The sequence below is a fragment of the Antechinus flavipes genome, chromosome 1, assembly GCF_016432865.1.
Source record: "Antechinus flavipes isolate AdamAnt ecotype Samford, QLD, Australia chromosome 1, AdamAnt_v2, whole genome shotgun sequence".
Classification (NCBI taxonomy): Eukaryota; Metazoa; Chordata; class Mammalia; order Dasyuromorphia; family Dasyuridae; genus Antechinus; species Antechinus flavipes.
In genome coordinates, this window is record NC_067398.1 from 567,715,795 (window position 1) to 567,734,250 (window position 18,456).

An 18,456-nucleotide genomic window follows, 5' to 3' on the forward strand; every position below is an offset into this window, starting at 1 on the left:
TCTCTGTCTTTGCCTTTTTCTGTGTTTCTCCTATCATCTCTCTCTCTTTGCCTTCAAATACAAATTGTGCTGAAGGACATGGTAATTTTTAATTTTTGATGGCCTAATTCTAGTCACTCAATGATGCTCAAGAATAGAATAGAGAGAGCATAAATGAGAGGAAGAAGGGCTGGATGGAAATCAGAGGTCCTGGGGTCAAACTCTAACTCTGATACTTCCTACTTGCATGATCCAGACACTTCAAATAAATTCGCTTTCTAATCCCCCAGAAAATGTCAAGGCTACAGTATAAGCCAAGTCAAGGAAAATCACTAAATAATTGCCAAAAGATCTCTAGAGTTTGGAGTTCCACGCTTTCTGATCCAAAGTCTTTTCTTTCTGTTCTTCCCAAAGATGGAACTTGGAAAAGTCCCAGAGAAAATGTAGCCCTGAAGGGAGGCTAATGCTAGTTCATCTCAGACTTCTCAATAGGCAAATACAACCAGTCACAAAATCTCTGAGAATCATCTCTTCTTTCTTTTGAGCTACTGAATTCTGCTCTACTCATAGAATATAGCTTGTTCTTTGATGCAGGCACTCTAATTTCTTCTTCATTAATGGAAAGTTGTCTTTTTTCATTTTTGAGACTACCAAATTGATTTTCCTCTTTCCTGTTTCTAAACAAATTAACTAAAGGGAAATCTATTTTGTGCGTTTGTCATAAAATCAACTCTTGGTTTTATCTTAATTCAATAGTTTTTTCTTTTTACTGTCAATTTCATTAGTCTCTCCTTTTATTTTTAGAATTTCAAGTTTGATATTTGGAGGTTTTTAATTTGCTCTTTTTCTAGCTTTTTTAGTTGCAAGCCCAATTCATTAACCTTTTCTTTCCCTATTTTATGCAAGGAAGCGTCTAAAGATATAAAATTTCCCCTCAGATACAATAAACTGGGAAGACATTTTTACATTCAAAGGATCTTTCCCTAACAATCAGTATCTGGTAAACTCTTGCCATGGTAGAGGGAATAAAATATTCAACCAACAATTTCATTCTTTTGCAAGAGTGGCTGCTTCATAAAGCCATCACTCACTTTTCCTGATAATTCATCTAATAGATGAATATCTGGACACCTGAAAGTATTGCTATTATCTTCACCATTGTGCCTTTCAATTTGGGCTTTTCTCTGGAGACAAGATTGAATACAAACTTCCTTTTTTTTTTTTTTTTTTTGGTAGAACATTTATTTCTTTTTTAACTTTTTTACTATAGCTTTTCATTGGCAAAACATATGCATAGCTAATTTTTCAACATTGACCCTTGCAAAAACGTCTGTTCCAACTTTTTCCCCTCCTTCCCTCCACCCCCTCTCCTAGATGACAAGTAGTCCCATACATGTTTTTTTTTAAATTTTTATTTAATAATTACTTTATATTGACAGAATCCATGCCAGGGTAATTTTTTTTTTACAACATTATCCCTTGCACTCGTTTCTGTTCCGATTTTTTCCCCTCCCTCCACCCCCTCCCCTAGATGGCAAGCAGTCCTTTATATGTTGGATATGTTGCAGTATATCCTAGATACAATATATGTTTACAGAACCGAACAGTTCTCTTGTTGCATAGGGAGAATTGGATTCAGAAGGTATAAATAACCCGGGAAGAAAAACAAAAATGCAGATAGTTCACATTCGTTTCCCAGTGTTCTTTCTTTGGGTGTAGCTGCTTTTGTCCATCATTTATCAAGTGAAACTCAGTTAGATCTCTTTGTCAAAGAAATCCACTTCTATCAAAATATGTCCTCATACAATATCGTTGTCGAAGTGTATAATGATCTTGTGGTTCTGCTCATTTCACTTAGCATCAGTTCATGTAAGTCTCGCCAGTCCTCTCTGTATTCATCCTGCTGGTCATTTCTTACAGAACAATAATATTCCATAACATTCATATACCACAATTTACCCAGCCATTCTCCAATTGATGGGCATCCATTCATTTTCCAGTTTCTAGCCACTACAAATAGGGCTAGTCCCATACATGTTAAATAAAACATTTATTTCTTATATGAGACACTAAACACAACTTGTTTTGTCACTGAGAAATCATCGCAATTGGCATTTCTAATTTCCTCCTCCAGACATCTTGCTTCATTGAAGGAAAATAAGATTGTCTATATTTTATAATCAGTAAAATTTTTACAAAAGAATTACAAGGAAAACATTTAAAAATTGAAGTTAAAATCACAAAAGAGATAATATTTGTTTTCTGAGAAATTTCTCCTCCAGTGCCCAACTCACTTGAGGAAAATCCTGTCTATCTCATGCTTCAAAAGAAAAAAGAAAATGGTGATAGTGGATATAGTAGAGATATGAAGGAGTACTTCTATAGAAGTTTACCAGTCCACTAGGAATGGAACATCTTTATCTTCTGTGCAATTAATTCTGACCAAAGCTAAATAACATTAAGATATTAAGTAACATTACACTGAAGTGAGAAAATGCTATGACAGAGTACAAGTAAACTCTTCTGCACTCAAGTCCAGTATATAAGAACTCCTGCTTTTAAGAACCATATGAACAAAACAACTCATTTAAAAATTCAATTGGCCAAATGCAAAAAAAGGTAACTGACGAAAATAATTCACTAAAATCAGAATTGAACAAATGGAAGTGAATGATTCAATGAGATATCAAGAATCAAACAAAACCAAAAAAAAAAAAAAAGAAAAAATAGAAGAAAATGTAAAATATCTCAGTGGAAAAACAACTGACCTGGAAAATAGAACTAGGAGAAACTATGCGTTTTTCTATGACATCTATGATACCTGCAGTCTTTAAGCCAACAAATTCAGAGTAACCCCTCCATCTCTTTCATGAAAGCCTTATACACATCGTCCTTGGTCTGGACTGAAACAGGAGCAGAGGGGCCAGATTGAGGGACAGTTTTGGCAAGGGGTATAGTAAAATCCTTTTCCGATTTCCTTTGGGGAACAGCAGCAGTAGCTCTTTTGTTTTCTCGTTGAATCCTCAGTGCAGTAGGCACAAATCTGATCATTTCTACCTTGGGATTGGTGATTTGTGGCTTGGCACTGATGATAGCTGTGACTTTCTTCTCAATGGGACCTGCAGTGGTATCATGCATTTTAGGTCTCTGGATCAAATTAGGTGGAGGGCTTAAAATCTGTGCATTGGGCAAGGGAGCTGGTAGAAAAAGCCCAGGTGGAGCTGGTCCAATTTGGGGTGCAAAAGGTGGGTTTGTCCTCCCAGGAGGAGGTGGAGGGCTGGCGAGAGGTGCTGGGGGACATAGCCTTGGTGGTCCCCCTTGAGGAGAAGGGCCAGAAAGTAAAAGCTTGGGTGAAGGAGCTCTAAACCCTGGCATTCCAAGTGGTTTTAAGAAGGGAGTAGCTCTTGGGGGTGGACCAGCAGGGAGCCCAGGAGCTGGTAGTAATGGTGGAACAGGGTGGAGTCCTGGTATGGCAGGCAACTGTCTTTGGGCAGGAAGAACAGACTGTGGAGGTGGTTGCTGTTTCTGAAAAGCAGGAGAGGAGAATGTCCCATCAGGAAGAGATACTTCCTTGTGCTGCTGCTCTCTTGTGTCCTTTAAGTCCTCAGAATCCTCCTGGTCATCATCCTCTGAAAATACCTGAGCTTCTTGCCCCTCCTCAGGAATTTCCTGACCTGCTATTCTAAGCATGGTAGCTTGAAGAGGTGTTATTTGCTTCATGTTTTTCTTTTTCTTTCCCAATTCTCCAGGAACACCAGCAAATCTTACATTGAGAACTGAGTTTTTTTCCTCACTGTTCTCTCTCTCTTCATTATCAGCCATGAACTCTTCTTCCCAGGAGACATCTGACTTGTTGATGTTCCTGTCACAACTGCTGTCATCATGCTTATCTTGATCCATGTCTTGAGGACAATCTTCTTTTTCAAGGGTGCTGAAAGCATTGTCATCACAACCTCCTTGAGCAAGTTCTGGACTATCCTCCTGCTGCTGAGGAGGAACAACTTCTAGAGCAAAGCCCACTTTATGGCCATACATCTGCAGCACTTGGAAAGGAGGTGGCCCAGGGGGTGGGCCCGGAGGAATTCTGCCAGGAGGTAAAGGAGGAACACCATGTCCAGGCAAAGGAAGCAGAGAAATTGCCCTGGTGGGAGGTCCATAGGCAGAGAGATTTTTGAGAACAGTCAGTGACTGTGCACCAGGCAATGGTATTCCTTGGAGAGAGATGTTAGAAGGAACATGAGGCATGTCAGGCAGTGGGATGCTTTCCACTTCAACGTCCTGAGCCTTCTTTACAGCAGCAAAGTATTGACTGAGCTGGGCCCTCTTCTGCTCACACTGCACCTCTAACTTTCCAAGTTCTTTGGCAATACCTGGATTTTCCTTTTCATAGAGTCGGACAATTCTCTGAAAAGTTTCCTGAAGTTTTTTGCGTTTCCTTTTGATCACGTTTTCATGTAGCTGTGGCTGCTGTACTGGATTGAACTCCATCTCATCCAGTTTCTCCATGTCCCAGATAATTTTTTGGGGATCCTTCATCTTCAGTACTGCAGCTCGTACCATCATTCGTTGTTTCTTATTCTTTTTTAATTCCCTCTTCCGAGCTTCCTTTCGAGCCTGATCAGTGGGGTTCATGAATTTCCCACTCTTGGTGGGAGATGCAAATCTTCTCTCCATTTCCACAGCTTCTATAGCTCAGTCAGAGAAGGAGGGACAGAAACTTTTTCATCAAACCAATGCTCCAAAAGTATTATCAGTAAAGGCTAGATGCTCATCAGACTGAAAAACATCCACCTTTCTGCTGCTCTTTGGAGCCAGTGAGGGCCACAGGCCTGTCTTAGCAAGCTGGAAAGCCCTCCTTGATCTCTTCTGAGGGAGATGGGAGACCTTCCCCTTAGCCTGTTGCTGTGGGCTTTAGCTACTGCCCAGCCTCTGGAGATGCACCTCCTCCCTCAAGTCACTTCCCTTTTATAGGCACCTGGCAGATTTCACAAAGCTCATGGAGCTCCTGCAACCAGAGAGCCAGGCTAGGATCTGGAGAAACTTCCCAGCACTTGGTATTTATATCTCCCATGGTGAGTTAGCAAGTTTCAAGGAGGTAATTTTAATTTGATTGTGAGTTTACACCTTGGGAGGTTGAATCAAATAAAGGGTTCTCTTTCAGAAAAAAAAAAAAGGTTTTTTTCTCTGTTGGTGAAGTTTTAACAACTACTTTAAGGAAATGAGGTTAAGTGCCAATTTAATGTCACTTGGGAAGAGATTTTCTGGGGGAAGGGGGGTGGGTACTCCATGGTATCCCAAGGTTAAAGTTTGTAGATGAAGTTTAAATTACACCATTGTGATCATCTTTACTTCTCACTTCCCTCTAGTATCTCTCACATCAGGGCAAGGTATTTAAAGTTCCAAAAGTCCTGGTGTGTGTTTGTTTTTTGAGTTTTTATTTTTTAAGAAACTTTGATCCAGTCTTTCCTATTATAACCTGAAATACTCACTTAAGGATTTCAGTCATTTCATTTCAAAAGGAATTTTACCAGTGTAAAATCTAGTCTTATAATTAATGTTAGCAAAACTTGTGTGAGAAATACAGCTTCTAGGTAGGTACATTATTAGGTGTTAACTCTCCTGATTCTAAAAGAAAAGATAGGAGTGTGAGCTGGACTTTTAAGTTGGAAAAGTGTTTCTGTTAGTAGGCAGTCAAGCATTTGTAAATTGTTAATACACTTGGAAATCAAAAGGTGTCCTCCAAAAATTACTTAAGTTTACAAGTGATTTCATTTAAGATAAAGACAATCCCCTAATTAGCATCATTTACAGAAAGCAGTAGCTAAAGCTTCACCCAAAAGGCAACTTGCTCTTTTTACTGAGAGGGAAATCCCTTACCAGATTCCACTTCCAAAACTGTAAAGTCATAATCCAAAGAGAATCTCTTTCCATTTATACTTATTCCTTTTCAAATATTAAAACCTAGGGGAGTCTCACCCTGTTTCTACAGTTCTCCTCCTCTAGCAAATTTTGGTCCAATGCTAAAGAAAAAGACAAATCACAGACCAAAAAGTGCATGTAGAAATCAAATCAAAAATCTCAGTGGGAAAATGTGCTTTCCAGGACCAGGAGCTTTTATGAGTGTTGATAATCTCCCAGCTGACTTGTTTTCTTTAAGCTCTACCTACAAGAATCATCAACTGCTACCCCGAAGATAAATTCCCAGGAAAACCAGAATAGGGAATTGGAGAAGCAAAGTAGCAGTGGTTCAAATATTAAGGATCCTTTTTAGAATGCTTTTTCCACATCCTCACCAAGAGATCATTGAGGGTCTACTCCAGCAGTTTTGTTCATATATCATTACCTCCAAATGTTTTAGAAGCTTTTTACTTCAAGCCTACATCTGTTTTCCTATTCAGTGCTCCTAATCTGGGGCTGATCATAATGAGTCTAATCTCATCCAATTGACAGGTCCATAGATACATCAAGATGAGAACTATGCTTACACTAATTAGTCCTTTTTTTCCCATCTCCAGGACTTGACAGTGAACTGCAGTCCCTAACAGAAAATAGTCTTCCAGGCTGGTCTTCTGGTACTTCTGGCCTAGAATTTTAAATTGTACCACCTAACTATCTCCTGATAAAATCTCAGTGCCCTGCCTGGGTACTATGTAAGGCCATCACCACACAGTTTAGAAACTCCAGAAGCTTTATTAGGGTTCCTTGTTGTCGAATGCACAATCCATGGAAATGCCAGAAATCAGAGCAGCTGTTTTGGCTCTCATGGATCATGAAAATCGGGAGAAAGAAAGATAAAAAGACTCAGGTTCCTTCTAAAGCGAAGCCTAGTAATAGTGAAGATGAAGATCGTTGTCATTAACTGTACCCTTAAATGCTTTCTAACCCCAATGTTGCTAAGCAAACACAAATGAAAACAAAAAATAGATAAATCAGTCAGGGCATGAAGGGACTATGTGAAAGTTGGGTTCAAGGAGAAATTTTAACATTCTCAGACAAACTCTCTCTCCTCCTATCTGGCAGGTGGCTTATCATTCCTGCAGATCTGTTCCCATTCGTCTCAAGCATTTCTGCTCCCCAAACTTCCAGGCCACCCACCAGGCCAGTGAGCAAACTGAAGTGGGGGGTTGTGCCAAGACAGAATGACATGAATTACTGCAGACTGAGTGCAAATTAAGCAAATTAAGACAAGAATGCCTGGTAAAGGATATATATGTAGACATATCTATAGACATATATAGGAATACAGCAAGCAATGCACAGGCTAGGCAGATGTGACGTCATCACCAAGCAGGTGTGAATATCTGAGAGGTCACACCTTGTGTTGGGGAATACAAACTCTAGACAGAGATTAGATGATTCCTTAGTTTCCATAGAGTTTAAAATTAAATCAGAGAAATCAAACTTAAACCGGAGATATGAAATTGAAACCTAAAGGTTAGCCTGATGTGGAATAAAATTAACAAAACTTGTAGATATGAGTCATAAATTAGAAAAAGAAATACTTTATTAGATGTCATCAGGGATGAGGAGTCACACTCTTGAGGAAGAAACAGGTGCTCTGGATAGGCTGTAACTTTTGTAGTACCCAATCAAGGGAGAATCAGGGGAGCCACTTGAGTTTTGGGACAGGGTATAAAAAGTCATGTCTTATTAAGTTTACCCAATAGTTTAGATACTCATTCCTGCAAGAACACAAAATGAAATCCTTTTCTTGCTTTACAGTATGGGGGAGGGGGCTCTTCTTTGTAAGAAAATTGTCTCTTCCACTTTGGGAGTTTACCTGGGATCCAGACATCCTAAGTAAAAAGAACCTATATAATCAAAGGACATAGATTAGTCCCTTTGATATCAATGGTGTGGTAGATTGGCTCTATGTGTCTCAGCTCATTGATTGCTCAGGACCTTAGGACCATGTTGATGATCAAGGCACTTTATGAATCCAGAAAAAGGAAAGGAGACCATTGACTAGGAAACTGTGCACCAACGAATGGTGAGAAAAATTGCCTATTGCATGTTGCCATTGGAAGTCAGCATCTTATGAGGGAAGGGGGTCTGAGAGGTCTCAGACAAATAAAGAAGATGGAGAATAAGAAGAAATTAAAGGGTGCCAAGAACATTAAGAGGAGATAAGGATACCTCTGTGAATGACGATTTGCTCCAAATGGTCCAGAAGGGAAGATATTGAAGAAAACAACAAGGAGATACAGGCTGTATTAGATAAGAAAGATATGAGATTGAAAACTCAAACTTTTTTTTCTGTCAGCTAGAATGCAGGTGGCGCTTGGTGCCTCAAGCCAAAATGTATGTTTTTAAAGGTTCAATTTTCCAGAGATAAAAACTTAGCTTCCAGATTGTTTGCTTTAATTAGGTTTGCTATGCAAGACAATAGGCAAAGACTATAGTAATTTATTGTTTAATAAACTTATCGACTCCAACTTCTGGGATAAGAACTCACTATTTGACAAGAACTGTTGAGGAAACAGGATAATAAAAGTAGGCATAGACTAATATCTCACTCCCTATACCAAGATAAAGTCAAAATGGTGATAATATTAAAAATTAGGAGAGCTAAGGATAGTTTACCTGACAGATCTTTGGAGAAGGGAGGAATTTATGATCAAACAAGAAATAAAGATTATGAAATGCCAAATGGTTAATTTTGATCACATTAAATTTTTTTTAATTGCACAACCAAACACAATGCAACCAAGAATCTTACAGAAGCAGAAATCTGGGGAACAAATTTTATAGCCACTGTTTCTGAAAAAGGTCTTATTTCTCAAATATATAGAGAACCAAGTCATATTTATAAGAATACAAGTCACTTCCCAATTGATATGTAGTCAAAGAAATGAAAAGAATTTTCAGATGAAGAAATTAAACACATCTATAGTCATGTAAAAATGCTCTAAGTCAGTATGCCTTAGAGAAATGCAAATTAAAATAACTCTCAGGGGCCAACTCCACATCACACAGGGGTCACAGACTGGCGAAGATGACAGGAAACAATAATGAAATCTTGGAGGGAATGTGGGAAAACTGGTTGACAAATGTATTGTTAGTGGAGTTGTAAATTGATCCAGCCATTCTGGAGAACAATTATGCCTAAAGGGCTATAAAACTGTTCATATCTTTTGATCCAGCACTGCCACTATTGGGTCTGTAACCCAAATAGATCATAAAAGAAGGAAAAGGACTCACATTAAAAAAAAAAGATATATTAGTTTGTTTTTTTTTTATGGTGGCAAGGAATTGGAAATTGAATGAATGTCCATCAATTGGGGGAATGGCTGAATAAAATACAAAATATGAGTGTAATGGAATATTATTGTTCCCTAAGAAATGATGAGCAAGTTGGTTACAGAAAAGCCAGGAAAGAGATGAACTAATGCTGAATGAAATGAGCAGAACCAACAGAACATTGTGCACAGCACAGCAATATTGGATATAATCATCTCTGTTAGACTTAGTTCTTCCCAGCATTGCAGTGATTCAAGACAATTCCAATAAAATTGTGATCAAAATTCTATTCTCTTTCAGAGAAAGAATTATGGGTACTGCATGGGAATTGAAGTATATTCTTTTCAACTATTTTTTCTCTCATGGTTTTCCCTTTTGCTTTGATTTTTTTCTTTCCCAACATATCTAATATGGAACATATTTAAAATAATTGTACATATATAACCTGTATGATATTGTTTGCTGTTTTGAGGGAGGGGAAGTAAGGGTGGAAAGGAAAAAAAATTGAAACTTTAAAACTTACACAAATGTTGAAAACCATCTTTACCTGTAATTGACAAAGTAAAACACTATTGAAAAGTGAGGAGATAGAAAATAAAAGTGAGCCTCAAACTTTTCTTTCCAATAATTTATCAACAAATTGCAGGTGAGATAGGAAAAAATTCAATGTAATCTGTGGTATGTTCTTTGAAAGAATTCAGGATTCAGGCTTTATCCAATCCAGTAAAGGCATTTATTGAAATTGATTCAGAATCACACACTTGGGTGGGGGGAGAATATGCATCTTTTAGGAAGTTACTAGGAGTTAGTTATTAGCAGCCAACAACCCAGTAAAGCAAAACAAGATATTTAAGCAAATAGGTTATATCACCAGATAAGTGGATTTTAGGATTATAAGAGGAGTTTGCTAACATGGAAAGGTCTTAAAAATCTTGGGGAAACTAACCATGTGGTTACCCAGAATGCATACAGAAAAGCCCTAGTAGTGGGAAAGTATCAATATATAATAATGATATTATGATTAGCCTGCCTTCAACCTAAGTTCCAATAGACAGCAAATAAGAAGAGTGGACAAGTGCTATGTTGGTCAAATTAAGAAAAATCAATTAAAATGAGTGTTTTGAGGTGTTTACATCATGCTTTCTTATTGATTTCTATGGTATGTCTCCTCTCCATGGGTGACTGAACTATGGACTGGGTGGACCTGAATTTGTACCTGTCACCTAGTGACTGAAGATTTCTATGAGGTTTTGGCAGGGGGTGAGAGGAGCAGGTTTGAAGTGGGGCAATAATCAGAATCTTATCAAAAGAATCCATTAGTAATTGTTGCCTTTGTGCTTCAACTGTTAGAAAATAACCCTTGGTGCTTGAGTTTTGGGGGTTGCTTGTTTATGTTTTTTGAAGTCAAAACATGATACAACAATTAACAGTCTACAGTCAACAGTCTGACATCATAATTGATGTAAGAAGCAGTTTTTGAAAGAAACAAATCAATTTGGTAGAAAACTTCCCCAAACTCGATTCTTTCTCTCTCCATCATTCCTGGTAGCAATTCCCCAGGAGACCACAGGACTGTTTCTTCTTGGGCTATAACTCCACAGAGGGCAGTTATCACAGGACATTGTACTCCATGCATCTTGATGGATGTGCAGAGAAATGCTTTTGGCAAAGGATCATTAATCTCATCAAACCCTGAATATATTTTCCTTGTATCTCATCTTTTAGAATATGTGCAACATGCTTGGAAAGATCTTTTCATGACCAGTTCTGGCAAGGATGCCCACCATACTGACTCCAATTGGCCAGGGGGCATTTCCAATGGTCATCTGAAGATAAGCCTCGTTGGCCTTCACTTATTCTCTCTACGACATGAATTTAATAATTTCTATTTTTGATTCTTTGACATCTGCAGGAAGAGTCTTGTTGCAGCTTCCTGAAAATAGCCTCAGAGAAGATTGTCTTGTTTTTGACACAGTTTGCCCTTCCCACTGCATTGTACACGCTTGGGAGTTCAAACTCCAAGGAGAAACTTAAGGAACTTGGTCATGACACCCATGGCTTTATAATCATCCCTCCTTCCTAAGAACTGCCCCAGGGCAAATTAACTTGCAGTCCCAAGGAGAAGCGTTTTCTTCATGGACTTTTGGATCATTCTGTGTGTCTTCTGGTGCTTCACCAGCACCAGTTTCCTGCAAGTGCTGTTACTCAACTTCATCCAAAGTTGCCTTCAAGTGGTTGCTCAAATCCTTGTTAACCTCAGGCACGAGAATTTCTCTCTGTCTTCACAGCTGCACCATAGTCCCTTTCTCCAAACTATCTCACAGATTCTCCTTTGTCTCTCAAACGCCACACGATCTCTTGCCTGGAAAGATTCACTGGCAACTTTTCCCCTGTCGGGTCTAGTTATACCACAGGAGAGAAGGAAGTTAGTGCTCTCTTATCCGTCTCCCAGCCGCTTGCTGAGCTTTGAAGCACTAGAAAGCTTCTCCTTTCCGGGACCCACGGAGGGATCTCGAGCCACCGCATTCAATCTGGAGCCCAAAAACGCTCAGCTTGCCTCGTCCCCAGCAATGACCCGGAAAGGTCCGAGGCCCAGCTGTGCCTGGAGTTCAGTGTTGTCCTTGATGCTGGGAGATGAGCCACCTCCAGAGCCACCCTTGGGGCCGATGGCAGTTTCGGAGGCCTCTTTCTTCTCTCTCCTTTTTTGCTCCGCAGGCTCTTCCTGACCCTGCTGGATTCCGTGCCGGCTCCTGTTGCGATCATCGACTTCGCTCGGGATGTGACCGCTTCCCATACCGGCCGGGAACTCTGGCTGGGGTCCTCATCGCTCCCGCTGCCCAAGCCGTCGCTGCAGTGTTTGCCCTTCTTTTAAAAAAAAAGATCTACGAGGGCATGACCTATAAAATGAGATCTTCTGTCTCTTAAGGTTGTCAGACAGGTCTTCAACATGGGGGGTGTGGAGGGGGGTGGAGGGGAGAGAAAGAGGGGGAGGAAAAGTGGAGACATGATTTTAAATTTTAAAATTATTAATGTAATTTTAATTTTGAGGACTTATTACTAAAATTTGTACTCAAGGCTTTCACACACACACACACACACACACACACACACACACACACATTCTCTATCTATCCAGATAGATAAATGTAGATATATCCTAGTTCTCAGAGACAGCAGTCTAATCTTGTTGCTTTCTCAAAGTTTACTACTCCATTAAAAAAAAAAAAAAAACCTCTACATCTTTGCCCTACATCCTCTTTTAAGAATTTCTATGATCTTCATATCCTCATAAAATATAAGATGTTTTAAGGACCTAATCTTATACATGAATATTACAATTAGCACACAAATAGCATGCTTAAGAACTCATGCTTAGATGAAAAAGATGTTGAGCTGATCACAAATTCAGATAAAAATAGTAATATCTTACTATAATATATGCAAATATGAAACTCAGATGTTTTAGATTTAATCTATTAACTAGTAGATTTAATATTACAACAAAAACTTGTTCAATTTACTCAATTATTAGGAACTTGAAAAAATCATAGTAAAACAATCATATTCTTGAATTTCACATATAACAGGAATACATGATGGCTACTTCAAACTTTGATTAGATTATATCTAATATTATCTGTATGCAGATTAGATATGTTCAAATGGTCCTTCAAGGAGCTTTTTAGTATGTTATTGATAAAATCATTCCATGTTGCAAATTTATTTGTATACTTTCCATTAGTAAATATTCTATCTTGATACAATATAGTCTTTCTGAAATTAACATGAATTTCTCCAAAATGTTTATCCCTTAATGGAATTAAAAACCTTCTCAAATCTCTCCAAAACTCCAAACTCTTGATTTGCAAACCCTCTGGTTCGACTTTCAGTGTAAACAGACTCCAACTTTAACTTTGCACCATTTTTTCCTCTTCAAAATGGGTAGGCTTTAGTCAAAGATCAGTGGAAGTTCTTTCTCTGGAAGTGTAAAGAATCTTCCTTTATAAATGTTTTATAATTGATTTGAATATTCATACTGCTCAGAATAGCTTAGTCATTCACAGATACTCTTAAAGATACTCCTTTTTAACTACATACAATGGTTTATATATTTGCCATTTTTCATTTTTCATTATTTCATGCAAGTTTTTGCATGTTTTTTCCCTTAAAAATCAACCTTCTTGTCATTTCTTACAGCACAGTAGTATTCCATCACAATCATTAAAAAAATCTTATTCAGTCATTCCCCAATTAACGGGCATCCCCTCAATTTCCAGTTCTTTACCACCACAAAAGGAACTGCAATAAATATTTTAAAAGATATATAAGTTCTTTCCCTTTCCCTCAGATCACATGGAGAAACATAACTACCAATGATATTGCTGGATCAAAGTTTTATACCTCTTTAGGCATAGATAGTTGCATCAGTTCATAATTTCACCAATATCACTTTAGCATCCCAACTTTTCATCAACTCCTCCAATATTGGTTTTTTACCTTCTATCACGTAGTCAATTTGATAGAAGTAAAATAATATTTCAAAATTCTTTTAATTTTCATTTCTTTAATCAACAATGGTATACATTTCCATTAAAAAACATGAGTTTGGGGAAGTTCCTTGAAACTGATCTTTGATAATAGCTCTTATAGGTTAAATTTTCTATCCAGTCCAGGTTTGATTGACAGAAGGTTCTGAAAATCTACAAGTTTGTTGAATGTCCATTTTTTTTTCCCTCATCAAGTGTTATAAATAAATTTGCTGGATATATTTTCGTTGGCAAGCCTACTTGTTTTGATTACTGGTAAATGTGACTCTAGGGCCTGGGATCTTTTATTGTGGTTGGTAGTAAGGCCTGCCCAATTCTAATTGTATCTCCAGCCTATTTAAATTGGTTTTTTTCTTGTTTCTTGCAAGTTTTTCTCTGATCTGGGGGGTTTAAAATTTGGCAATAATATCTCTATGTGTTTTCCAGAAAGGATCAATTTGAGGTGGTGATCAGTGGATTTTTTTTCTATTTCTACTTTCCCCTCATTCTGTGCTTCCATGCTGGACTTCCCTATGAGGACATTGCCTTTAAGATTATCAACAGGGAGTGTGAGTATTCACAGAGACATGGCTTTTGCTGTCAGTTTGTCAATGGCATCTCTCAGCTTTGGTTCCACTTTAAGCGCTACTGCTATAGGTGGTAAGAGTACTCCTATCCAAAATCTGTTTCACTAGGTTTCTTTTCTCTTTTTGACATTTTAATTTTGTTTTACTGGTTACTATTGAAGCTTTGTATCGTTCAAAACATATGCATGGACAATTCTTCAACATTAGCCCTTGAAAAACCTTGTATTCAAGTCCCTCTCCCCCTCCCGTTTACTCCCTTACCCTGCTTCCCCCTACACCCTCCCCTAGATGGCAAGTAGTCCAATATATGTGAAACATGGTAGAAATATAGGTCAAGTCCAATACATGCATACACATACAATTATCGTGCTGCACAAGAAAAATTAAATCAAACCAAAATTTTTTTAAGCCAAATATAATGCAAGCAAACAAAAGCAAAAAACAGTGAAAATGCTTTGTTGTGAACCATACTCATTTCCCACAATCACAATAGTTCTCTTCATTATTGAAGAATTGGAAGTGGTTTGAGTCATCTCATTGCTGAAGAGAGCACCTGCACTGGGAATAAAAAAAAGACAAAAGAAAATCCATGCCTTTAAGGAGTGTATAGTCCGTTGTGGGGAAAAGGTACAAACAACCATGTACAAATAAACTCAACATAAGATAAACTGGATAACTGGGAAACGATTAACCTTAAAGGGGAACCAGGAAATACCTCCTGGAGAAGAGATGGTCTTTAATAAAGTCTTAATAAAGCCAAGGGAGGCGGGACATAGAAATAAGTAAGGATTACAGGTGTGCAGCAACTGAAAATGGCCAGAAGCTGGGAGATTTGTATCCTGGGAAGAACAATCAGCAGGACAGTATCATTGGATCACTGGATTGCAGGATACATATTAGTGGTGAGGGAAAACGGCTTAAAGGAAAAGGCTGGTATGAGGTGGGGGCGGGGGGAGGAGAATGTCGGGGAGAGATAAGGAATTGGAGGTTAGGAAAAGCTTTAAATGTCAAACAATTGATATTTAATCATAGAAGTGATAAAGAAACATTAGAATGTATTTAGGGGAGGGGTAAGAAAAGGACTCTTATTCTTCTAAATTGATGGCTAGTAAAAGTGATCGATTGTTATCATTAAATCTATCCTTGAATGCTTTCTAACCACAATGTTGTTAAGCAAACACAAATGAAAGCAAAAAGTAGACAAATCAATCAGTGTATGAAGGAACTATATGAAAGTTGGGTTCAAGGAAAAATTTTTAACATTCTCAGACAAACTCTCTCTCCTCCTATCTGGGCAGGTGGCTTATTGTTCCCGCAGATCCCTTCCCATTTGTCTCAGGCATTTCTGCTGCCCAAACTTCCAGGCCACCCACCAGGCCAATGAGGAAACTGAAGTGAGGATTTGTACCAGGTCAGAATAAAATGAATTACTACAGCCTGAGTGCAAATTAAACAAAGGAAGGCAAGAATGCCTGGGAAAAGACAATTTGGAATATAGCAAGCTATGCAGAAGCTAGGCAGGTGTGACTTCATCACCAAGCAGGTTTGATTCCCTAAGAGGTCTAGTAAGTGGGAGGAAAATGAGGCCTCAGGGGTTGTGAATTTTCTAAGTCACACAGGTGACAAAGCTCAGATGAACTAGGACACCATAACATTAAAGCCAGCATTCTTTGGCCTGTCCTACATGGTCCTCCTGGCTCTAAATGATTCTGGGTAAATCCTTTAACTTTCAGGATTCCCAATCCAAGATCAGAAGCAGGTGCTGTTGGAGGGCATTTCCTCACTGGTCATGATCTCCCAGTTTATGTCCAGATAGAAAACTATGTGATAGGCATTGGGGATGGATAAAAAATAAAGGCATAACTCCTAACCTCATGGAACCTTTAATTAAAGAGTGAGTGGAATGCATGGAAATATGACCCATTCAATAGACTGGCAAAACTATTTCATAATTACAGTGCAGAACTGAATTAGAGCATGAAACATACACAGAAGGCATTTGAAATAATGGAAAAGAAGTATCTGAAATTTTGAAATAGAATGGAGTTCTATTCTTACTTCACACATTTATTAGTTGTTTGAAACTGGGCAAGTAACAACTTCTGCATGCCTCAGATTGCTCATTTATAAAATGAGAATAAATGGGAATAACAGAGCCTCCCTCCCAGCATCATTGAGAGGATAAAATGGTCTATTTGGGGTTTTTTTGATATTTTTAAAATACAATAAAATATGTTTATGAAACAAAAATAGTTTCCCCCAAATATTGTCTTCATTATAAATTGAGAAGCAGTTTAAAAAATTGCTATTTCCTTTTTTAAAAATGATAACATTTTATTGACAGTACTTATGGATGGGTAATTATTTCACAACATTATCCCTTGCACTCACTTCTGTTCTGATTTTTCCCTCCGCCCCCTCCCCTAGATGGCAGGCAATCTTATACATGTTAAATATGTTATAGTATATCCTAGATACAATATATGTGTGCAGAACCATATAGTTCTTTTTATTGCACAGGAAGAATTGGATTCAGAAGGTAAAAATAACCTGGGAAGAAAAACAAAAATGAAAACAGTTTACATTCATTTCCCAGTGTTCCTTCTCTGGATGTAGCTGCTTCTGTCCATCATTGATCAATTGGAACTGAATTAGATCTTCTCTTTGTCGAAGATATCCACTATATAAGAATTGATCCTCATACAGTATTGTTGTTGAAGTGTTTAATGATCTCCTGGTTCTGCTTATTTCGCTTAGCCTCAGTTCACGTAAGTCTCTCCAAGCCTCTCTGTATTCATCCTGTTGGTCATTTCTTACACAGCAACAATACTCCTTAACATTCATATACCACAATTTACCCCACCATTCTTCAATCGATGGGCATCCAAAATGATCTATTTGTAAAGTGCTTTGCAAACCTTAAAGCACCATACAATGTTATTATTATTGTTCTTGGTAGCATTGTAATCCAAATCTTGCATTTTTACCATCCTGATGAGAACAAAAATCCTTCTAGATGACTGAACTCTCTCACTAGGTTCTCTCACTTGGACAAGAAAGAGAACATTTTTCAGGGATGAAAAGCTCCAGCCCAGTGAGTGCATATGGTGCATTCCACATCTAAGGTTCATATTTGTGGCAAGGTCCAGGAGTAGCTGTCCCTCCAAGCAAAGTACGTCCAGCCCTGTAGCTAACATTGCTTGGCTTTCTTCACAATGATGCCCTCAGCTGAGATGACTGTAGTTTTGTATCCACTAGCTCTGATTGTCACTGTGGCAATGGCTGGTAAGGGAGTTGTTAGAGTAAGGATGGTAGGCTGGGCTGTCCTGGTCCCTGGGGTAGCACAATCCCACTTGCTCTTTCTCTTCTGAGCAGCTGGAGCCCCGGTACTGGCCATGACTGGGGCATTGCTTGTGGTGCCCTTCTTGGGGCCTCTCTCAAACTCATTTTTTGTTCTCTCCTTCTTGGCTTTTTCCAATTTGTCCATCTCAATCTTCTGTGCCTTAGCTAGTGCCTCATAATAGGAATCCTCAGACCATCCAGAGGGATCAAAAATATCCTTGGGATAATTGGTGCCAAGTTCATCAATAGAACAGTACTGGATAAGCTTCTCATAGATACAGGGATTCCGAAATTCCTTCTTCCTCTGAATGAGGTCATTCATATCCTTCTTTTCCTTTATTTTCTGCTCATATAGTTTTTTTATCTTGTCCTGGAGGTGACTTGAGCACTTGCCAGGTGGCTCTGGGGGGATATTAATCTCATCGGGAGACAGGTTCTTGACGCTCTCCAGGAAAGATGCAAACAGCTCCTGGGGATCTCTCTTTTCCAGGTCTCTAAACTCCTTTAGAGCATCAGCCTGCGGCTTTTTGGTCTTCGAATCGGCACCTTCCGAGTGTCCGATGTTTTCTTCATCCCCTTCTTGGTAACTGTCTTGATCTCCCTCAAGTTGAGGAAAATCATCTGCGTAGGCTTCGGACACCAAGCCCCCTTTTTTCTCTGCTCCGGTCACCCTTCCAGCCACTTCCATTCCAGCCTCGCTGTCTGACTGGGACTCTGAATCCTCCGTGTAATCCACCAGCGACAACAGAACGTTCTTCTGGCCAGACATCTTCCTTCCTTCT

At 38.7% G+C, this 18,456-nt stretch overlaps 2 protein-coding genes and 1 pseudogene across 2 annotated transcripts; all 3 read right to left on the reverse strand.

Moving 5' to 3' along the window:
• Nucleotides 1–2,108: 2,108 nt before the first annotated feature.
• LOC127544248 (WW domain-binding protein 11-like) lies at nt 2,109–4,653 on the reverse strand. The gene has a single exon (XM_051970794.1). It carries the CDS (start codon nt 4,651–4,653, stop codon nt 2,824–2,826), a length of 1,830 nt encoding a protein of 609 aa, XP_051826754.1. The 3' UTR covers nt 2,109–2,823.
• A 6,030-nt stretch (nt 4,654–10,683) lies between these two features.
• On the reverse strand, nt 10,684–11,745 carry LOC127547313 (pre-mRNA-splicing factor 18-like; annotated as a pseudogene).
• Nucleotides 11,746–17,522: 5,777 nt separating this feature from the next.
• Nucleotides 17,523–18,443, reverse strand: LOC127547324 (SAP30-binding protein-like). The gene has a single exon (XM_051974148.1). It carries the CDS (start codon nt 18,441–18,443, stop codon nt 17,523–17,525), a length of 921 nt encoding a protein of 306 aa, XP_051830108.1.
• Between the last annotated feature and the right edge of the window lie 13 nt (nt 18,444–18,456).

Bases quoted from the DNA above. Each gene is read 5' to 3' on its own strand.
- LOC127544248 (XM_051970794.1), bottom strand. From the start codon at position 4,653: ATGGAGAGAAGATTTGCATCTCCCACCAAGAGTGGGAAATTCATGAAC.
- LOC127547324 (XM_051974148.1), bottom strand. From the start codon at position 18,443: ATGTCTGGCCAGAAGAACGTTCTGTTGTCGCTGGTGGATTACACGGAG.